Source organism: Argentina silus (assembly GCF_951799395.1).
Source record: "Argentina silus genome assembly, chromosome: X".
NCBI lineage: Eukaryota > Metazoa > Chordata > Actinopteri > Argentiniformes > Argentinidae > Argentina > Argentina silus.
In genome coordinates this window covers 48,030,000-48,047,499 of record NC_139653.1, presented here as the reverse complement: position 1 = coordinate 48,047,499, position 17,500 = coordinate 48,030,000, and the positions used below count along the sequence as shown (strand labels likewise).

At 48.5% G+C, this 17,500-nt stretch overlaps 1 protein-coding gene across 1 annotated transcript in view; it reads left to right on the top strand.

Moving 5' to 3' along the window:
* qsox1 (quiescin Q6 sulfhydryl oxidase 1) overlaps positions 1 to 17,500 on the top strand; it is a gene marked incomplete at its 5' end in the record, with an annotated part of 28,694 nt that overhangs the window by 6,486 nt on the left and 4,708 nt on the right. Inside the window, 7 exons of the mRNA XM_083695225.1 lie at positions 16 to 106; positions 327 to 472; positions 3,893 to 4,024; positions 4,316 to 4,445; positions 10,171 to 10,293; positions 11,616 to 11,751; positions 13,734 to 13,910. Of these exons, the coding sequence (XP_083551351.1) occupies positions 16 to 106; positions 327 to 472; positions 3,893 to 4,024; positions 4,316 to 4,445; positions 10,171 to 10,293; positions 11,616 to 11,751; positions 13,734 to 13,910 (935 nt within the window). The remainder of the gene's footprint in view (positions 1 to 15; positions 107 to 326; positions 473 to 3,892; positions 4,025 to 4,315; positions 4,446 to 10,170; positions 10,294 to 11,615; positions 11,752 to 13,733; positions 13,911 to 17,500) is intronic.

The following is a 17,500-nucleotide window of genomic DNA, read 5'->3' as shown; positions in this document are numbered from 1 at the left end:
CTCCTCTCTCCACAGTGAAGCGGAGGTGGACAACTTCTTTGAGACCAACAATGTGGATCAGGTGGCCCTGATCTTTGAGAATGCCAACTCCTACGTCGGCAGAGAGGTAAGAGCTTGTTGCCACATTTCAACCTACATGTTGGAATAAAGAAGAAGAAGAAGAAGAAGAAGTTTTGTTTAAACAAACGAATAGCCAATAGTGATCCCACAGAAAACTGCTTTGCATTAATAGTAAGCAAATTATTGTGTGGCTGTGTGTGTGGCTGTGTGTGTGGCTGTGTGCGTGCCTGTCTGTCTGTCTGTCTGTCTGTCTGTCTGTGTACCAGGTGACTTTGGACCTGCTGCAGTATGAGAACGTGGCGGTGCGGAGGGTGCTGAACACAGAGGAAGGTCTGGTTGCTAAGCTAGGCGTGACTGACTACCCCTCCTGCTACCTGTACTACCCTGGTGGCAACTTCACCCGGCTCAAAGTGTGAGTGGCTACTCTAACATCTACACAACATACTCTGACATCTACACAACATACTCTAACATCTACACAACATACTCTGACGTCTACACAACATACTCTGACGTCTACACAACATACTCTGACGTCTACACAACATACTCTGACATCTACACAACATACTCTAACATCTACACAACATACCCTAACATCACTAGAACATACTCTGACATCTACACAACATACCCTAACATCACTAGAACATACTCTAACATCTACACAACATACTCTGACGTCTACACAACATACTCTAACATCATTACAACATACTCTGACATCTACACAACATACCCTAACATCATTACAACATACTCTGACATCATTACAACATACTCTGACATCTACACAACATACTCTGACGTCTACACAACATACCCTAACATCACTAGAACATACTCTGACATCTACACAACATACCCTAACATCTACACAACATACCCTAACATCACTACAACATACCCTAACATCTACACAACATACCCTAACATCTACACAACATACTCTAACATCTACACAACATACTCTGACGTCTACACAACATACTCTGACGTCTACACAACATACTCTGACGTCTACACAACATACTCTGACATCTACACAACATACTCTAACATCATTACAACATACTCTAACATCATTACAACATACTCTGACATCTACACAACATACCCTAACATCACTAGAACATACTCTGACATCTACACAACATACCCTAACATCACTAGAACATACTCTAACATCTACACAACATACTCTGACGTCTACACAACATACTCTAACATCATTACAACATACTCTGACATCTACACAACATACCCTAACATCATTACAACATACTCTGACATCATTACAACATACTCTGACATCTACACAACATACTCTGACGTCTACACAACATACCCTAACATCACTAGAACATACTCTGACATCTACACAACATACCCTAACATCTACACAACATACCCTAACATCACTACAACATACCCTAACATCTACACAACATACCCTAACATCTACACAACATACTCTAACATCTACACAACATACTCTGACGTCTACACAACATACTCTGACGTCTACACAACATACTCTGACGTCTACACAACATACTCTGACGTCTACACAACATACTCTGACATCTACACAACATACCCTAACATCACTAGAACATACTCTAACATCTACACAACATACTCTGACGTCTACACAACATACTCTAACATCATTACAACATACTCTGACATCTACACAACATACCCTAACATCATTACAACATACTCTGACATCATTACAACATACTCTGACATCTACACAACATACTCTGACGTCTACACAACATACCCTAACATCACTAGAACATACTCTGACATCTACACAACATACCCTAACATCTACACAACATACCCTAACATCACTACAACATACCCTAACATCTACACAACATACCCTAACATCTACACAACATACCCTAACATCACTACAACATACCCTAACATCACTACAACATACCCTAACATCACTACAACATACTCTGATGTCTACACAACATACTCTGATGTCTACACAACATACTGTAACATCAGTAACATTACAACACATTGTAGCATAATAATAACATTGAACAACATCATTAGAACACTCAAACATCATCCAACATTTTCATTTTCCATAGTACAATATGCAACACCTCTGAAGGGAATGTGTTATTATCCACACCTCTTCAGGAGCTGCTTTTAACCACCTGGTCTTCTAATGGCTCTGTAGAAACAGTCATTATTCACCATCACATCGCTTCTAGAATCAGAACCTCAGTCATTATTCACAGTCATAATGCTCAGACGATGATTCCGCACCCTGTGAATTAATCTGCTGTATCTTTTGCTTTTGTTTTGCTGTTTTCAATAACTTGGCATGCAGGAGCAGTCTGTTCTGTTGACATGCAAAAAGGGAATGATTTATCGTTGATGTATTTATGCCCCCCCCCCTCCTCGTCCTCTCCGCTGGTGTACAGGGGGGAGAGAGGGGGGTTTTTAATTTCTTGGATGAAAACAATGGTGTTGCTTCCCTGCGGTTCACCTGCCAAGCCTGCCCCCCCCCCCCCAATCTCACACACACACACACACACACCCTATCCCCAACGCGTGCAGCGACAGATGGTCGCCCATCACAGCTGAATGTATGATTGATCCAGGGGGGGGGAGTGGAGGGGGGGCTCACATCCATCGTGTGTCTGTGTGTGTGTGTGTGTGTGTGTGTGTGTGTGTGTGTGTGTGTGTGTGTGTGTGTGTGTGTGTGTGTGTCTCCCAGGTGAATGCAGCCCCTCCCTCCCACCGCCCCACGCTCCTCTCCGACGCGTGCCTCCTCTGACGCGTGCCTCTAGGGCTCTGGGGACCCCCAGGATGAATAGCCCCCCAGCCCCCAACCCCCCAACTCCCAGCCCCCCAGCCCCCCAACCCCCCAGCCCCCAACCCACCAGTCAGGTGTAACCAAGTCCCAAGCTGTGCCGGAGCATCCCCTCATCCCCTCATCCCCTCATCCCCTCATCCCTCTTCCTCTCTCACTAGATTATAGGATGGTAGGACAGGTATTATCACCATCTTTACCTGGTCTATCAGAGGGCTTAGACCTATCCAATCTCCTCAGATCTACACCAGTGATCCCAGGGGAGGGGTTGTTTATAGATTCAGGGCGTTGTGTTCCATCGCCAGCGTTGTCAAAGAGGGAGATGATCAGAGATGGTGTCTCTCCCCTCACCACGCCCCCCACTGCCCCGCCCTGTTCCCCCCTGCCCCGGCACCATCTGTTCATCAGAGGAGAAAGGGGAGAGAGAGAGAGGGAGGGAGGGAGGGAGGAGCGGAGAGGAGGCTGGGGTGAGGTGGGGTTAGGGGGCGGGGGGGTGATCTCGCAGAGGTTGATCGGGCCCACCTGTGGCTCTCCACTCCCCTGTGGTCTGACAAAGGAGAACCTGCACACACACACACACACACACACACACACACACACACAACCACACACACACACACATACAACCACACACACACACACACACACACACACACACACACACATACAACCACACACACACACACAACCACACACACAACCACATCTTCTCTCTGAAGCTGAATACTTATAAACCTTGCTTTGTCCTGCTGCTATATAAGATGCTCAGAGGCTTGGTGTTGCATAGGAGGAGTGTAGATGTTTTAAAATATTTGATTAAAAGAATAATTTCATTTTATTAGATGGTTTTGTCTTGTTTCCTTCCTGAGGTCCTTCTGCATGTTTGATAGCATTCCTAATTCCATTCCATGCATTACAATAAGCACGTCCTCCGATTTCTACCTCCACCAGCCTCCCCTGATGTACTGTCTCCTCCTGCAGGCAAATTGAGGCTCGCAGCTTTTACTCCTACGCCCTCCAGAGGTTGCCTGGGGTAGTGCGGGCAGGCAAGCCTCTGCCAGTGACCTCTGACCTCACTTACACTACTGCGGAGCAGTGGAGGCCCTTCAACAGGTGCAGCTTAACCCTGTAGTCCCATTAAGAGCATCCCAAGATTCTAACGTGTTGTTTTGTAAAAGTTTGATAAAGAATTTACTTAAGAATTTACTTTTTTTAGGCTGAACATAATGCTGACGAAATGCATTTTGAACTGGGTTCTGAGAATTAGTTTACTCATTTTTAGGAGTGTTCCGGCTTTAGCAGTGGAGGTAATCTCAGTCGTAAGACATTTGTGTGTGTGTGTGTGTGTGTGTGTGTGTGTGTGTGTGTGTGTGTGTGTGTGTGTGTGTGTGTGTGTGTGTGTAGGTCTAGGGTGTACATGGCAGACCTGGAGTCAGCGCTTCATTACTCGCTGCGCGTGGAGCTGACTTCCTCCCCTGTCATCAGCAGAGAGGCTCTGAGCGCGCTCAGACACTACATCTCAGTCCTGGCCAAGGTGAGGGACTGGTCCACTCACACACACACACACACACACACACAACTCAGACACACAACACAGCTCAGATACACATCACATACAGCTCACAAACATAACACACACACACACACACACAACACAGCTCACACACAGCTCACAAACATAACACACACACACACACACACTCACACACACACACACACACACAACTCAGACACACAACACAGCTCAGATACACATCGCACACAGCTCACAAACATAACACACACACACACACACACACACTCACACACACACACACACACAACTCAGACACACAACACAGCTTAGATACACATCACACACAGCTCACAAACATAACACACACACACACACACACACACACCACACAAACCTCCCATCTTCCTCCTCTGTTTACCTCTCTCATCTGATCTTAGGAATGTCATGCCGCCAGGGCTCTGTAATTACAGGAACACGCCACTAGAGGGAGCATTAGGCAGTCTATTGAGTTGTAGGATTGATAGGTGAGACACAGAGAGAAGATCAGCAACCGTGTGGTTTACTTTGAGCTGTATAGAAATGAGACAAGTGTCACCATTCAAAAGGATGACCCGGTTTAAATTCTCCAATAGAACAATTGTGTTGTCTTGACAACACCAGCCAAGTCTTTGACAGTTTTTGGGCAAATCACAGCACATAGTCACACTCTCAATGCTGAGCCCATAGCAGGCCATTGAGATGACAGGACACAAAAAGCTCTCCAGGGGATCGTTGGAATACTTGATCTGATTCCCTGGTGGATAAACTTGTGGATGGAGCGTGGATACCTCCCCCCTCCCTTCCACCTCCCCCCCCCGTCCTCCCCTTTAAAGGCTATAGAAGCTTGGATACCTCCCCTCTCCTCCTCCTCCTCCCTCCTCTCCTCCCCTCCTCTCCCTGGGACCCCTCCCCCCCCCCCTCCTCCTCCTCCCCCCTGCCCTAGCCAGAAGTGTGCCAGGGAACCTTTGATGAGGCCAGAGACAATGACCTCCCAGCTCTGCTCTGATTGGCTGAGCAGCGTCCCGCCTCTCGTCCACCTCGCTGTAATTATGTCTCACTCTCTAGGGAGGAGTTGGAGCGTGTGTGTGTGTGTGTGTGTGTGTGTGTGTGTGTGTGTGTGTGTCTGGTTGTGTGTATGTGTATCTCTGTGTGTGTCTGTGTATGTGTGTCTGTGTCTGTGTCTCTCTCTGTGTCCGTGTGTGTGGGTCTGTTTACATCTGTGTGTGTGTGTGTGGGGGGGGGGTCTGTCTGTGTGTGTGTGTGTGTGTGTGTGGGGGGGGGGGGGGGGTGTGTCTGTCTGTGTGTGTGTGTGTGTGGGGGGGGGGGGGGGGTCTGTCTGTGTGTGTGTGTGTGTGTGGAGGGGAGTGCACTCCAGCCTCCCATTAACTCCAGTTTGTTTTGTCAATACTTCCAACTCCCCGTCTCCCCGTGGTATTTTAGGCTGTCAGTCCGCTGCCACACACACACACACACACACACACACACACACAGACTCCCCCCCCACATACACACACACACACACACACACAGACTCCCCCCCCACATACACACACACATACACACACACACAGGCCTTGTTGGCTGTCGCTTTGTGTAGCCGAGGAGGTAGAAACTGAGACAGTCTTTGTTGCCAACAAAGAGTACAATATCGGTATACAATATAAACAATATCGGTATACAATATAAACAATATCAGTATACAATATAAACAATATCAGTATGGGGATGCTCAGTGGCGTAGCACACTAAGGTGCATACCATATCATCGCAAGGTCCCTGGTTCGATTCCAACCATCGACATATCCTGCATGTCATCCCTCCTCTCTCTCTCTCACCCATCTTTCCTGTCAATCTCTACTGTCTCTATCCCAATAAAGCAGAAATGCCCTAAAAACATATTTAAAAAAACAACATCAGTATACAGTATAAACAATATCAGTATACAATACAATCTCACTCAGCACGAATATAACGACTAATTCATGTGTCGTAAGTTAAGTACTAAGACAGAGTATTACCACTACTGTGTAAGACACCTAAACTGCCAGAGTGAGTCACATAATTCGATCACGGCGAAGGTGAGTCACTGGGTCTAGAACTAGAACCTGGTGTTGTCGTCGTGGTGATGATGACACACTCCCTCACGGGTGGCAAAACACTTCTTACTGAATCAAATCCAATCAAACTTTATTTATATATATAGCACATTTTCGTACACGGATGCAATACGATGCGCTTTACAAGGACACATTTGCCGTACTGTGTTGTACTGCCTCATCACAGAGCATCTCAATCTAAGACGAGATGAAAACACCAGAGTTATCTTCCACCCTCTCACCCATTGTTTGTTTGTTGTTGTTGTTGTTGTTGTTTACTTTTCATAGACCTTCTCTCTCTAAGACAGAACAAACGTAAACACGAGTTATTTTTCCCTAACATGACTATAACATGACTTTAAACTCACTAAATAGTATTTCTTTACTGTTTTTTTAAGGATAATTGTCATGACTCAAGACACGTGAAACATCACCATGTGACTGTGTTTTGATCTATCGTCTCTGTTTAAAGATACTCACACGTTGGTCGGCTGTGAGTGACTCAACAACTTGTTCTGAAGGTGTGTGTGTGTGTGTGTGTGTGTGTGTGTGTGTGTGTGTGTGAGAACAGACTCTGTGGTGTGTTGTTGTTATTTACCCTTCATAGACCTCCTCTCTCTAAGACAGAAAAACGTAAACACAAGTTATTTTTCCATAACATGACTAGACTTACTGTCTTGTCAGGCACAATCCGGATTGATGAATCCCTACATGCATACGAGGATTAAAAAGAGTGGATCTCGAAGGCCTGAGAGCATTACAGGGTGGTTTGAGGATTACTCTTCTATCCTTCTATCCTGCTTTCTTGAAAGAGGCCTCCAGCCGAGAGGGAGGGACGCCCAGGGGAATAGAACAAGGACTTAGGGGAGGCTTGTCTCCAAATCCAGCCCATAGGCCTTCTCTCCATCTCCATCTCCCTCTCCCTCCCTCTCTCTCTCTCTCTCTCTCTCTCTCCCTCCCGTAGCACAGTGAAGGGCTCAGAGCACTCATGTCAAGGTTAAAGGTTAGGTTGGTAGTTAGCGGTTAGGTTATCAGTTAGTAGTTAGGTTAGCAGTTACCGGAGGTGTGTAGTTATGGAGGAATGTCTCTATGGCAGCTGATAGGTCTCTTGTCTGTCCTACAGCCATACAGTAGCAGTGATAGCTACAAACCTCTGGACTCTACTGGCACAGGGCACAGGTCTGTGGGGGGCTGGGGGGGACATGACAGATGAAGATAGATCTGGGGAGGGGGGGGGGGTGTCAAGGGAGGGAGGAAGGCTGTTAGCCAGCGTTTACTCAGTGGCATGTATATTGGTCCCTGAGGTGGGCTGAGGAAGGTGGTGTGTGTGTCTGTGTCTGTCTTTCCGGTGTGTGTGTGTGTGTCTGTGTGTCTGTGTCTGTCTTTCCTGTGTGTGTGTGTGTGTGTGTGTGTTAAACAGGGCTTCCCCAGCCAGCCAGAGGGACAGCTGCCTCCTCTGTTGTACGTCTCCCGGAGGAGGAGACCCCCAGGCTCCTCAAGGCCTGCTGATACTAATCGGATTGAAGATGACATATTGTCAGGGTGAAGTGGATTGTCATGGTCCTATAAGAGGGGGGGTGGGGGGCTTTGGTCGTGGTTGATGGTTCACTGCCAGAGTTAAGGAGATGGTGGCTTAGAAGGACCATATATGTTGATGCTCAAGACTTCTGTTCCTTCTGTCAGATCATTGTTTTCCTTCGGGCCAAATATCTAAGATATCCTCCCTGCTGACGATTTAGGAAGCAGAGGCACCAGTTGAAACAACGTGTTTCATACCATTCCCTCATTCCGTTCCAATCCTCCGATTTCTACCTCCACCAGCCTCCCCTGACAGACACAGAAGGTGGAGAGAGCCTAAAGAGCATGGTAACCTGATGAGCATCAGGAGCTAAACCCATTAGACCTCTCCACTCCTTCCTCTCTGTTTAATTCATGCTGGTTCTAATGAGCTTTTCTCGCTGGTTAAAGCCCAGTCCCACAGACCTAGACAACCCCACCATAAACCAATTGTGCACCTCAGGGACAGCAGGGTCTGGTAGACCCCCTTTGTGTCCCGCTAACACCCCCACCTGTAGGACCGGGGATGTGGAGGTGGACCCCCTGAAAACCCTCGCAGTGATTTTGGGGGGAGCGTCACTGAGATTAAAGGAGCGTATCAAAGCAGTGAGGGTTAAGTAAAGCTCCTGGAGAGGGTGTGTGTGTGTGTGTGTGTGTGTGTGTGTGTGTGTGTGTGTGTGTGTGTGTGTGTGTGTAAGACTACAGTGTGTGTGTGTGTGTGTGTGTGTGTGTGTGTGTGTGTGTGTGTGTGTGTGTGTGTGTGTGCGCGCGCGTGCTAGAGATCCTGTTAGAGAGTGATGAATGGGAGCGGTGAGCCAGCCAATCAGACGCAGCGCAGCTGAACAGATGAACAGATGGTGGAGGCCAAATTGAAAATACTCAACAGCACAAATCAAAAAAGGTGCACCTCTGGGATGCTGCTCACTGCTTCCAACGTCCCCCGGCCCCCCCTCCCTCCCCTAAGACCCCCGCCCCCCTGACTGCTACCCCCCTAGCCCCCCGCCAGCCTGTGCCTGTGTGTGCTGATAGATTGTTGCCCCCTCCCCCCCCGGCCCCTTGCCAGACCAGACATGTTTGGATTCTCACTGCTGGTTGTTGTTGTTGTTGTTGTTGTTGCTCTGGTTTACGCTGGGTCGTTGGTCACTTTGAACTCACTAAATAGTATTTCATTACTTAAAAACAGTTGGATGTTTTTTAAGGATAATTGTCATGACTCAAGACACGTGAAACATCACCATGTGACTGTGTTTTGATCTATCGTCTCTGTTTAAAGATACTCACACGTTGGTCGGCTGTGAGTGACTCAACAGCTCGTTCTAAAGCTGTGTGTGTGTGTGTGTGTCTCTGCGTGACTGCGGCATCTTACCTGTCTGTTTAGGAGTAGGAGTGGGGAGGGGTTACCGTGACAACGGAGTGTTTATTTAGTCGACTCACTGCCGTTAGGGTTAAACCTGTAGGATCTCGTCATTATCATGGGGGAAATTGTGTGTGTGTGTGTGTGTGGGTAATGGCACTCTAATGCTAGGAAGTGACTGTACCTCTCCTACTGTATCAGCTATCAGTTTGTGTGTGTGTGTGTGTGTGTGTGTGTGTGTGTGTGTGTGTGTGTGTGTGTGTGCGTGTGAGAGTGTGTGTGTTAAAGCCTGCCTGTGTGTATCTGACAGTCCTCTGTCACCACTGGTCTCAGTCTCCAGTCAGAGGGATTTCCTCTCTGGTATTGTTCCGTGTTTCTACCCTCCTGTTAGACACACACACGCCAGGTTGCCCTGACAACCATGCAGGTTAGAGAACGTAAACAAGCGGTGTTTGAGAGAGAGTTTAGTGATGTAATGTATTGGGGAAATGAACCCGGAGGAACGATGACATCATATTCACACTGACTGGCAACTGCAGTTGAGAACTGCAAGCACAACTTTATTTAAAACCCATAACAGACAATCAACATCCGAAATGTATAACAGATGATGATGATGTGATGAGTTCTGATGAGGATGATGATGATAATGATGATGATGGTGGTGATGATAATGATGATGATGTTGTGTTGTCAGTACTTCCCTGGCCGTCCGGTGGTGAAGAACCTTCTGACCTCGGTGAACTCGTGGCTGCAGCGTCATGGCAACGCGGAGCTCTCCTACAGCGCTCTGAGAGATGCCCTGGACAACACCGCCGGGGTGAGAGGTCACGGCCAAGCCCTCGACCAATCAGAACACACATACATCAGGAAGTGGTTCCCAGTGAACCAGAGAAGTTGATGAGGAGGGACATGTCATATTATTGATATTATTTCGCAGATTTCTGATAAAAAGAATTAATTGCACATAAACAGATGATCTGTACATAAACTGGGGATGTACTGTTGCTATGGTTACAGCATCAGCATATAGCGCAGTTAACAGGGGAGGCTGGTGGAGGTAGACATCGGAGGACGGGGCTCATTGTAACGCATTGAATGGAATGAGGACTGGTATCAAACACCTCAGCTCATTACTTTACATTATTGCGTTACAATGAGGCACCCATGCTGTGTTTGATGCCATTCCTCATTCCATTCCATGCATTACAATGAGCCCCGTCCTCCGATGTCTACCTCCACCAGCCTCCCCTGTAATCCAGATATATTTCTTCATACGAGTTTGTACTGACTGCCCCCGGCCAGCGTGTGTTTAACCTGCTATTGTAGATCACGGCGCTGGGTTTGGACTGAGGCCTGCTACTGTGGGCCCCCTAATAAGACCTTAGATGTCACTAAGTCACTTAGTGACATCATTAGCTTTTATCTGCAAAATCAATGGATCAATGAATCAATGGGGAGGTATGAACCCGGCTCCCAGCAGGAAATTGACTTGTGCCCCGCACATCACTATACATAGACACACACACACACACACACACACACACACACACACACACTAACACTTCATGCATTAGAAAACAACACACACACACACACACACACACACACACACACACACACACTAACACTTCATGCATTAGAAAACAACACACACACATACACACACACACACACACACACACACACACACAGATCTTTACTATCGGCATTTCAGTAATACTGTCATTCACAGCGTCAGCAACAAGAAACGACTATGTGACAGAGGAATTATGTTGTTGGATCAGAGCACGTTCCATCAGTGGTTCTACTCTGTCTGCCGGCCGGGGACCAGCACTCTTAAGAAGGGGGGGCTTTTAACCTGGAAGTGACATCGCATTGATTCTGAGAATGGCACAAAATGTTTTCCCATGTCATTAGTCGTTGTGCATAAACTGTATATATTCTCCTTGCAGGCTACTTGTTTTCATCAATGTAAACCGTTGTGTATGTGTGTGTGTGTGTGTGTGTGTGTGTGTGTGTGTGTGTGTGTGTGTCTCTGTCTCTGTCCGTCCGTGTGTGTGTCCGTCCGTCTGTGTGTATGTCCGTCCGTCCGTCCGTCCGTGTGTGTGTGTGTGTGTGTGTGTGTGTGTCTCCGTCCAGGTTCCTGATGCTGTTCTGCCTGAGGGTGTCAGGTGGGTGGGCTGCCAGGGCTCTAAGCCCCACTTCAGGCGTTACCCATGCTCCATGTGGACCCTCTTCCATGTCCTCACTGTCCAGGCCAAGGCCAACGGCTCAGGTACACACACATAGACTACACACACATAAACTACATACACTACACACACACATAAACTACACACATACACTACACACATACACATACACTACACATACACACATACACTACACACATACACATACACTACACACACACACATACACTACACACACACATAAACTACACACACACACACACATACACATACACTACACATACACTACACACACATACAGTATATACACACACACACACAGGCCTCACTGTTGAGACACATGCACACACACACAGGCTTTACCATTGACACGCGCACACACACTCCACAAATCTATCATTCATTCAATGAATGAATCAGCCAGAGCAACCCGCAAGCCCTAGCCCATTGATAAAGAGTGTAAAGCCCATTGCCTAGGAGACTGGCCCAGCCCCAGCCATTCACTGAGAGAGGTGTGTGTGTGTGTGTGTGTGTGTGTGTGTGTGTGTGTGTGTGTGTGTGTGTGCCCAGGCAATGAACCGTGACACAAGTGTTTCCAGTCTGCTTCCCTCTGTTAGAGCTGCTAACTATTATCACCCTCTGGGGACTGCTCCCTCCAATTGAACCTGCTATGAATGCCGGGGTGGGGGAGAGGGGTGGGGGGGCCTGGGAGCAGGGAGCAGGGAAGGGGCTGACTGGGGGCAGGGGAGGAGGCGGGTTGGGGACAAGTGCTTTTGTGGGGTTTTGTAAACAAATTAGCCCGGAATGTTTAGTGGAATGTTTAGTGTTGACCTGACGTTACCACACACACATGCATGCACAAAGACAACATTTGGACACACACACACACACACACACACACACACACACACTGACTTTGTGTCAAATTCCGTGACCATAGAAAACAACACTTGTCTTGTTGTGTCCAGTGATCTGTTCCGTTGACACCCAGCCCATGTGAACACAGTGCCTAATTGTGGCTCTGGGTAAAAAGGGATTTCTCCAGATTAGTGGGATCTGAGTGGGTGATAAAAGAAGAGGCAGATGACCGACGCTCTGCCCCTGCCCTGCTGGGGGAGGGGGGCTGGGGGTGGGGGGGGATAATCCACGGGCTTAGAGGGGGTGGTTGGGGGGGGTGGGGGGTGGGGACCTGCAGATGGGTGACCAGGGACCAGGGGTGTCCATCTGGCCCCCAAGGGTGGACCACTGGCTTAAATACGCTCCCCCCACACACACCCCCTCACACACACACACACACACACACACACACACACACACACATCTGAGGGGCCAGATAGGGCTTTACAGTAGAGAACAAAACAAAAACCTGCAGCATAAAAATATCTGCGCTGCTGCCTGCCTGTGATCTCTGCCCCCCCTTTGTTCACACACAGGGTTAACTAAATACCTTACATCTGCCCCCCTGTCCTCCATCCCCGTCCCCCCCAACACCCATTTTCACACACAGGGTTAACTAAATACCTTACATCTGCCCCCCTGTCCTCCGTCCCCGTCCCCCCCAACACCCATCTTCACACACATGGTTAACCAAATACTTTGACTCCTGGCCCATATAAGCGTGGGAACCCACAGGGTAGAGGCCTGGTGCTAGTAAGGTTTCAGGTTTATGGTTGTTATGGAGTTAATGATGCTATGTAGTTCAAGTATGTGTTCAATATTTTGACCATTTCTGGATCCGGTGCGTTGATATCCTCTGCAGTTTTGTGGTAACATGGCATATGAACATACTTTTAACCATATAGAACAGTATGATAATTATGTTTTGACTTTAACTTTAGATTTACATCATTGCTTTTCAGCAGCACTATGCAACATGCAGAATTTAAAGCAGTATTACGCAATTTATACAAATTCTGAACGACATCACAAAGTGTCACTGGTCTGCGCTCAGATGAAAATTGAAATGTCATTGAAAGAAAATCGGACAAAAATGTAATGATGGAAAAGTTGATTCTGATCGTGTGTTACTGACACTGTCCTTCTATTGTGTGTTGTTCCCCTCCAGACCCCCAGGAGGTGCTGCAGGCCATGAGGGCCTACATCCACAGCTTCTTCGGCTGCAGGGCGTGTGCCACCCACTTTGAGAACATGGCGGAGGAGAGCATGGCCCAGGTGGGGACTCTGTCAGCTGCTGTCCTCTGGCTCTGGTCAGGACACAACCGCGTCAACAACCGTCTGGCTGGTACGTACCTGGAGGGCCTTCTGACCACTGGTGGCATACTGTAGTCTGTCTGTCTGTCTGTCTGTCTGTCATACTGTAGTCTGTCTGTCTGTCTGTCATACAGTAGTCTGTCTGTCTGTCTGTCATACAGTAGTCTGTCTGTCTGTCTGTCTGACATCACAAAGTATCAGACCTGTCTGTCTGTCTGACATCACAAAGTATCAGACCTGTCTGTCTGTCTGTCTGTCTTTTTTTTTTTTTAAATGTTAGGGCATTTCTGCTTTATTGAGAGATAGAGACAGTAGAGATTGACAGGAAAGATGGGTGAGAGAGAGGAGGGATGACATGCAGGATATATCGAGGGTCGGAATCGAACCAGGAACCTTGCGATTACGTGGTATACGCATTAGTGTGCTACGCCACTAAGCGCCCGTCTGTCTCTCTGTCTATCTGTCTATCCAACCCTCCCTCCCTCTTTCCCACCCCCCCCCCCACCCCCTCCCAACACCCCTCCCTCACTCCCCCCCTCTGTAGTGTATATACCATGTCTAAGTATCTGTCCTGTCACCTGACTAACGCTACTGTCACCTCATTGGTGGATGATAGATCAGCAGCGTTTCAGCTTCAACCACGGAGACGTTGATTATCATACGCTTTATCATGTTAGTAAAGACCCACCGGACTGTCTAGACATGAGACAGCATGGATATGACATGGCCTCTACACATCAGGATCCAAACGTCTTTAACGTTTGTATATTTTTTTTTTTGGGTCATTTATCTTTGTATAGAGGTGGAAATCTTACCGTAATTCCCCCACTCCCTCTTTCCCCTCTCTGCCACCCCTCTCTGCCACCCCTCTCTGACCTCCCTCTCTGCCACCCCTCTCTGCCACCCCTCTCTGACCTCCCTCTCTCCCACCCCTCTCTGCCACCCCTCTCTGCCACCCCTCTCTGCCACCCCTCTCTGCCCTCCCTCTCTGCCACCCCTCTCTGACCTCCCTCTCTGCCACCCCTCTCTGCCACCCCTCTCTGACCTCCCTCTCTGCCACCCCTCTCTGCCACCCCTCTCTGACCTCCCTCTCTGACCTCCCTCTCTGACCTCCCTCTCTGCCACCCATCTCTGCCACCCCTCTCTGACCTCCCTCTCTCCTCCAGGTCTCTAACTCTCCTCACCTTCCTCAGGTTTTGGGGGGGGAGGGTCTCCTCCCAGGTCCCCCTGCTGCCCCTCGTCTTTAAATCCCTGTAATACCCCGATCCTCTGGTCAGACACCAGCTGGCCCCCCACGCTCCCCCCCCCCCATTCTCCCCTCTGTCTCCCCCCCCCCCCCCATTCTCCCCCCCCCCCCCCCATTCTCCCCTCTGTCTCTCCCCCCCCCCCCCATTCTCCCCTCTGCCCCCCCCCCCCCCCCCCCCGCTCCCCTTTAGGATTAGTTCACCCCCCGCCTGTCTATGTCTCACCACAGGTCAGATAACCAGCCTGGAGCTATGTTGACCTTCAGAAGTACCTTTAAGAGGTTGTCCTGAGAACATAGCCACATATCTACTCTCTCCTTGGTTTTGGTTCCTTGATTAGATTTTTTGGCAATTTTTTGTTTTTTTTCTCCTCATATGTGAGCATGTTTTGTTTTTTTCTCATGAAAGTCATATCTTTTGAAGCTGGTCTATCTGTTCTCTGAAGTCACAAGCGTACAGGAAGTCACAAGCGTACAGGAAAGCCTGTGAGGTGATGTGGCCCTTGCTGTTCTGACAGCGTCATTAACATGAGGACTGTATGGCCTCTCTTTTCTCCTTCCGCTCTCTTCCTCTCTCTTCCACTTCCTCTCTGTCAGGGCTGCATAGTCTCTCTCTTCCCCTCTCTTCCTCTCTCTTCCCCTCTCTTCCTCTCTCTTCCGCTCTCTTCCTCTCTCTTCCCCTCTCTTCCTCTCTCTTCCCCTCTCTTCCTCTCTCTTCCCCTCTCTTCCTCTCTCTTCCGCTCTCTTCCTCTCTCTTCCCCTCTCTTCCTCTCTCTTCCCCTCTCTTCCTCTCTCTTCCCCTCTCTTCCTCTCTCTTCCGCTCTCTTCCTCTCTCTTCCCCTCTCTTCCTCTCTCTTCCCCTCTCTTCCTCTCTCTTCCCCTCTCTTCCTCTCTCTTCCCCTCTCTTCCTCTCCCTCTCAGAGTTATGTGGCTCTTCCCCTCTCTTCCTCTCTGTCGGGGGTCTGAGTTTATGAGGCCCCAGCCTGTCATTATCACCTCACTTTGTTAAATAGGTTTTGTTGTTTTTCTCTGGTGGCCCCCCCCCCCTTCCCACCCTGGGCTGGTTAACTAGGCAGAGGGACGCATACCCCCCCCCCCCCCCCCACACACACACACCCTCCACCCCCCGCCCCTCCTGTCCATCCCTGTAGTGAGTCCCTTGACACCTCCCTTCAATTAGGACTTTCTTCCTCTCCCTCCCCAGAGACCACCAGCCCACCCTCCCTCCCTAAAGACTCGTAGCCTCCGCTTGACAAGTGATATGGCAACAATCTCTGAGGGGAGGGGCCACAGGGACCCGGGTCGGGGTGTGGGGGGGGGGCAGTCTTATTCCCAAGATGCCTTGTGGCAGCTGGTGACACACGCCATGACACCAGTACCCTCCTCTCCGCCCCCCCGCCCCCCTCCTTAGGCTGGGTAATCCTTCGCTGGGGGGGGTTCAAGTTGTGGCGTGTGCTTTGGGGGTGGGAGGTATAGTCCTCCGAGGGTGGGCTGGGGAGGGGAGGGGAGGGGAGGGGCAGGAGTGTTAGTAGCAATGAGTAGCAGTATCTCACCCACCCCCCCTCCCCCGCTCCCTGCGTCTCATCCCAGTCTTCCCCAGGGAGAACATACAGTGCTGCTTGGAAGTATGTGAACCCCTTGTGCAATGATAGATTTTTTTACTTTTTACCATGAAATCTTTATTTTATCAGAACCAGTATTTTTTTTATCTGACATAACAGGTTTATATTTACCAATTCCATATGTTGGTTTAGAGGAAATCATGCCTGTAGTAGAAAAACTAAATTCTTAAGAAATTAGTGCAGGTGCAAAAATATGTGAACCCCAAGTTGCATTGGTTAAATCAAGTAGGTAAGTAGAATCAGGTGGGTAAATCATTGGGTACCAATTGAACCAATCAAAGGAGAGATCTTTAGGAGTTTGGGCAGGACTCTGATAAATAGAGATAAGAAACCTGGTCAGTTATGTGTTACCCATACAGGTGAATGCAAAACACACCATGCCGAGAGGAAAGGAGATCTCAGAGGACATCAGGAAGAGGGTAGTGAGAGCACATCAGTCTGGTGAAGGCTATAAAACCATCTCAACAAGATTTGAGCTCCATCAGTCCACTGTGAGGCAAATAATTTATAAATGGAGAGCATTTAACATGACAGCAACTCTGTTATAGAAGTGGATGCCCTTCCAAAATATTCCCAAGAGCCACAAGAAAAATAATAAGGTAATCAGGTAACATAACATCTAGAGATTTACAGACCTCCCTTGCTGCATCTCAGGTAACTGTGCATGCTTCAAGAAGAACACTGAATCGAAATGGCATTCATGGGAGGGTTGCTAAGAAGAAGCCTCTGTTGCCAAAAAAAGAACCAAACTGCCCG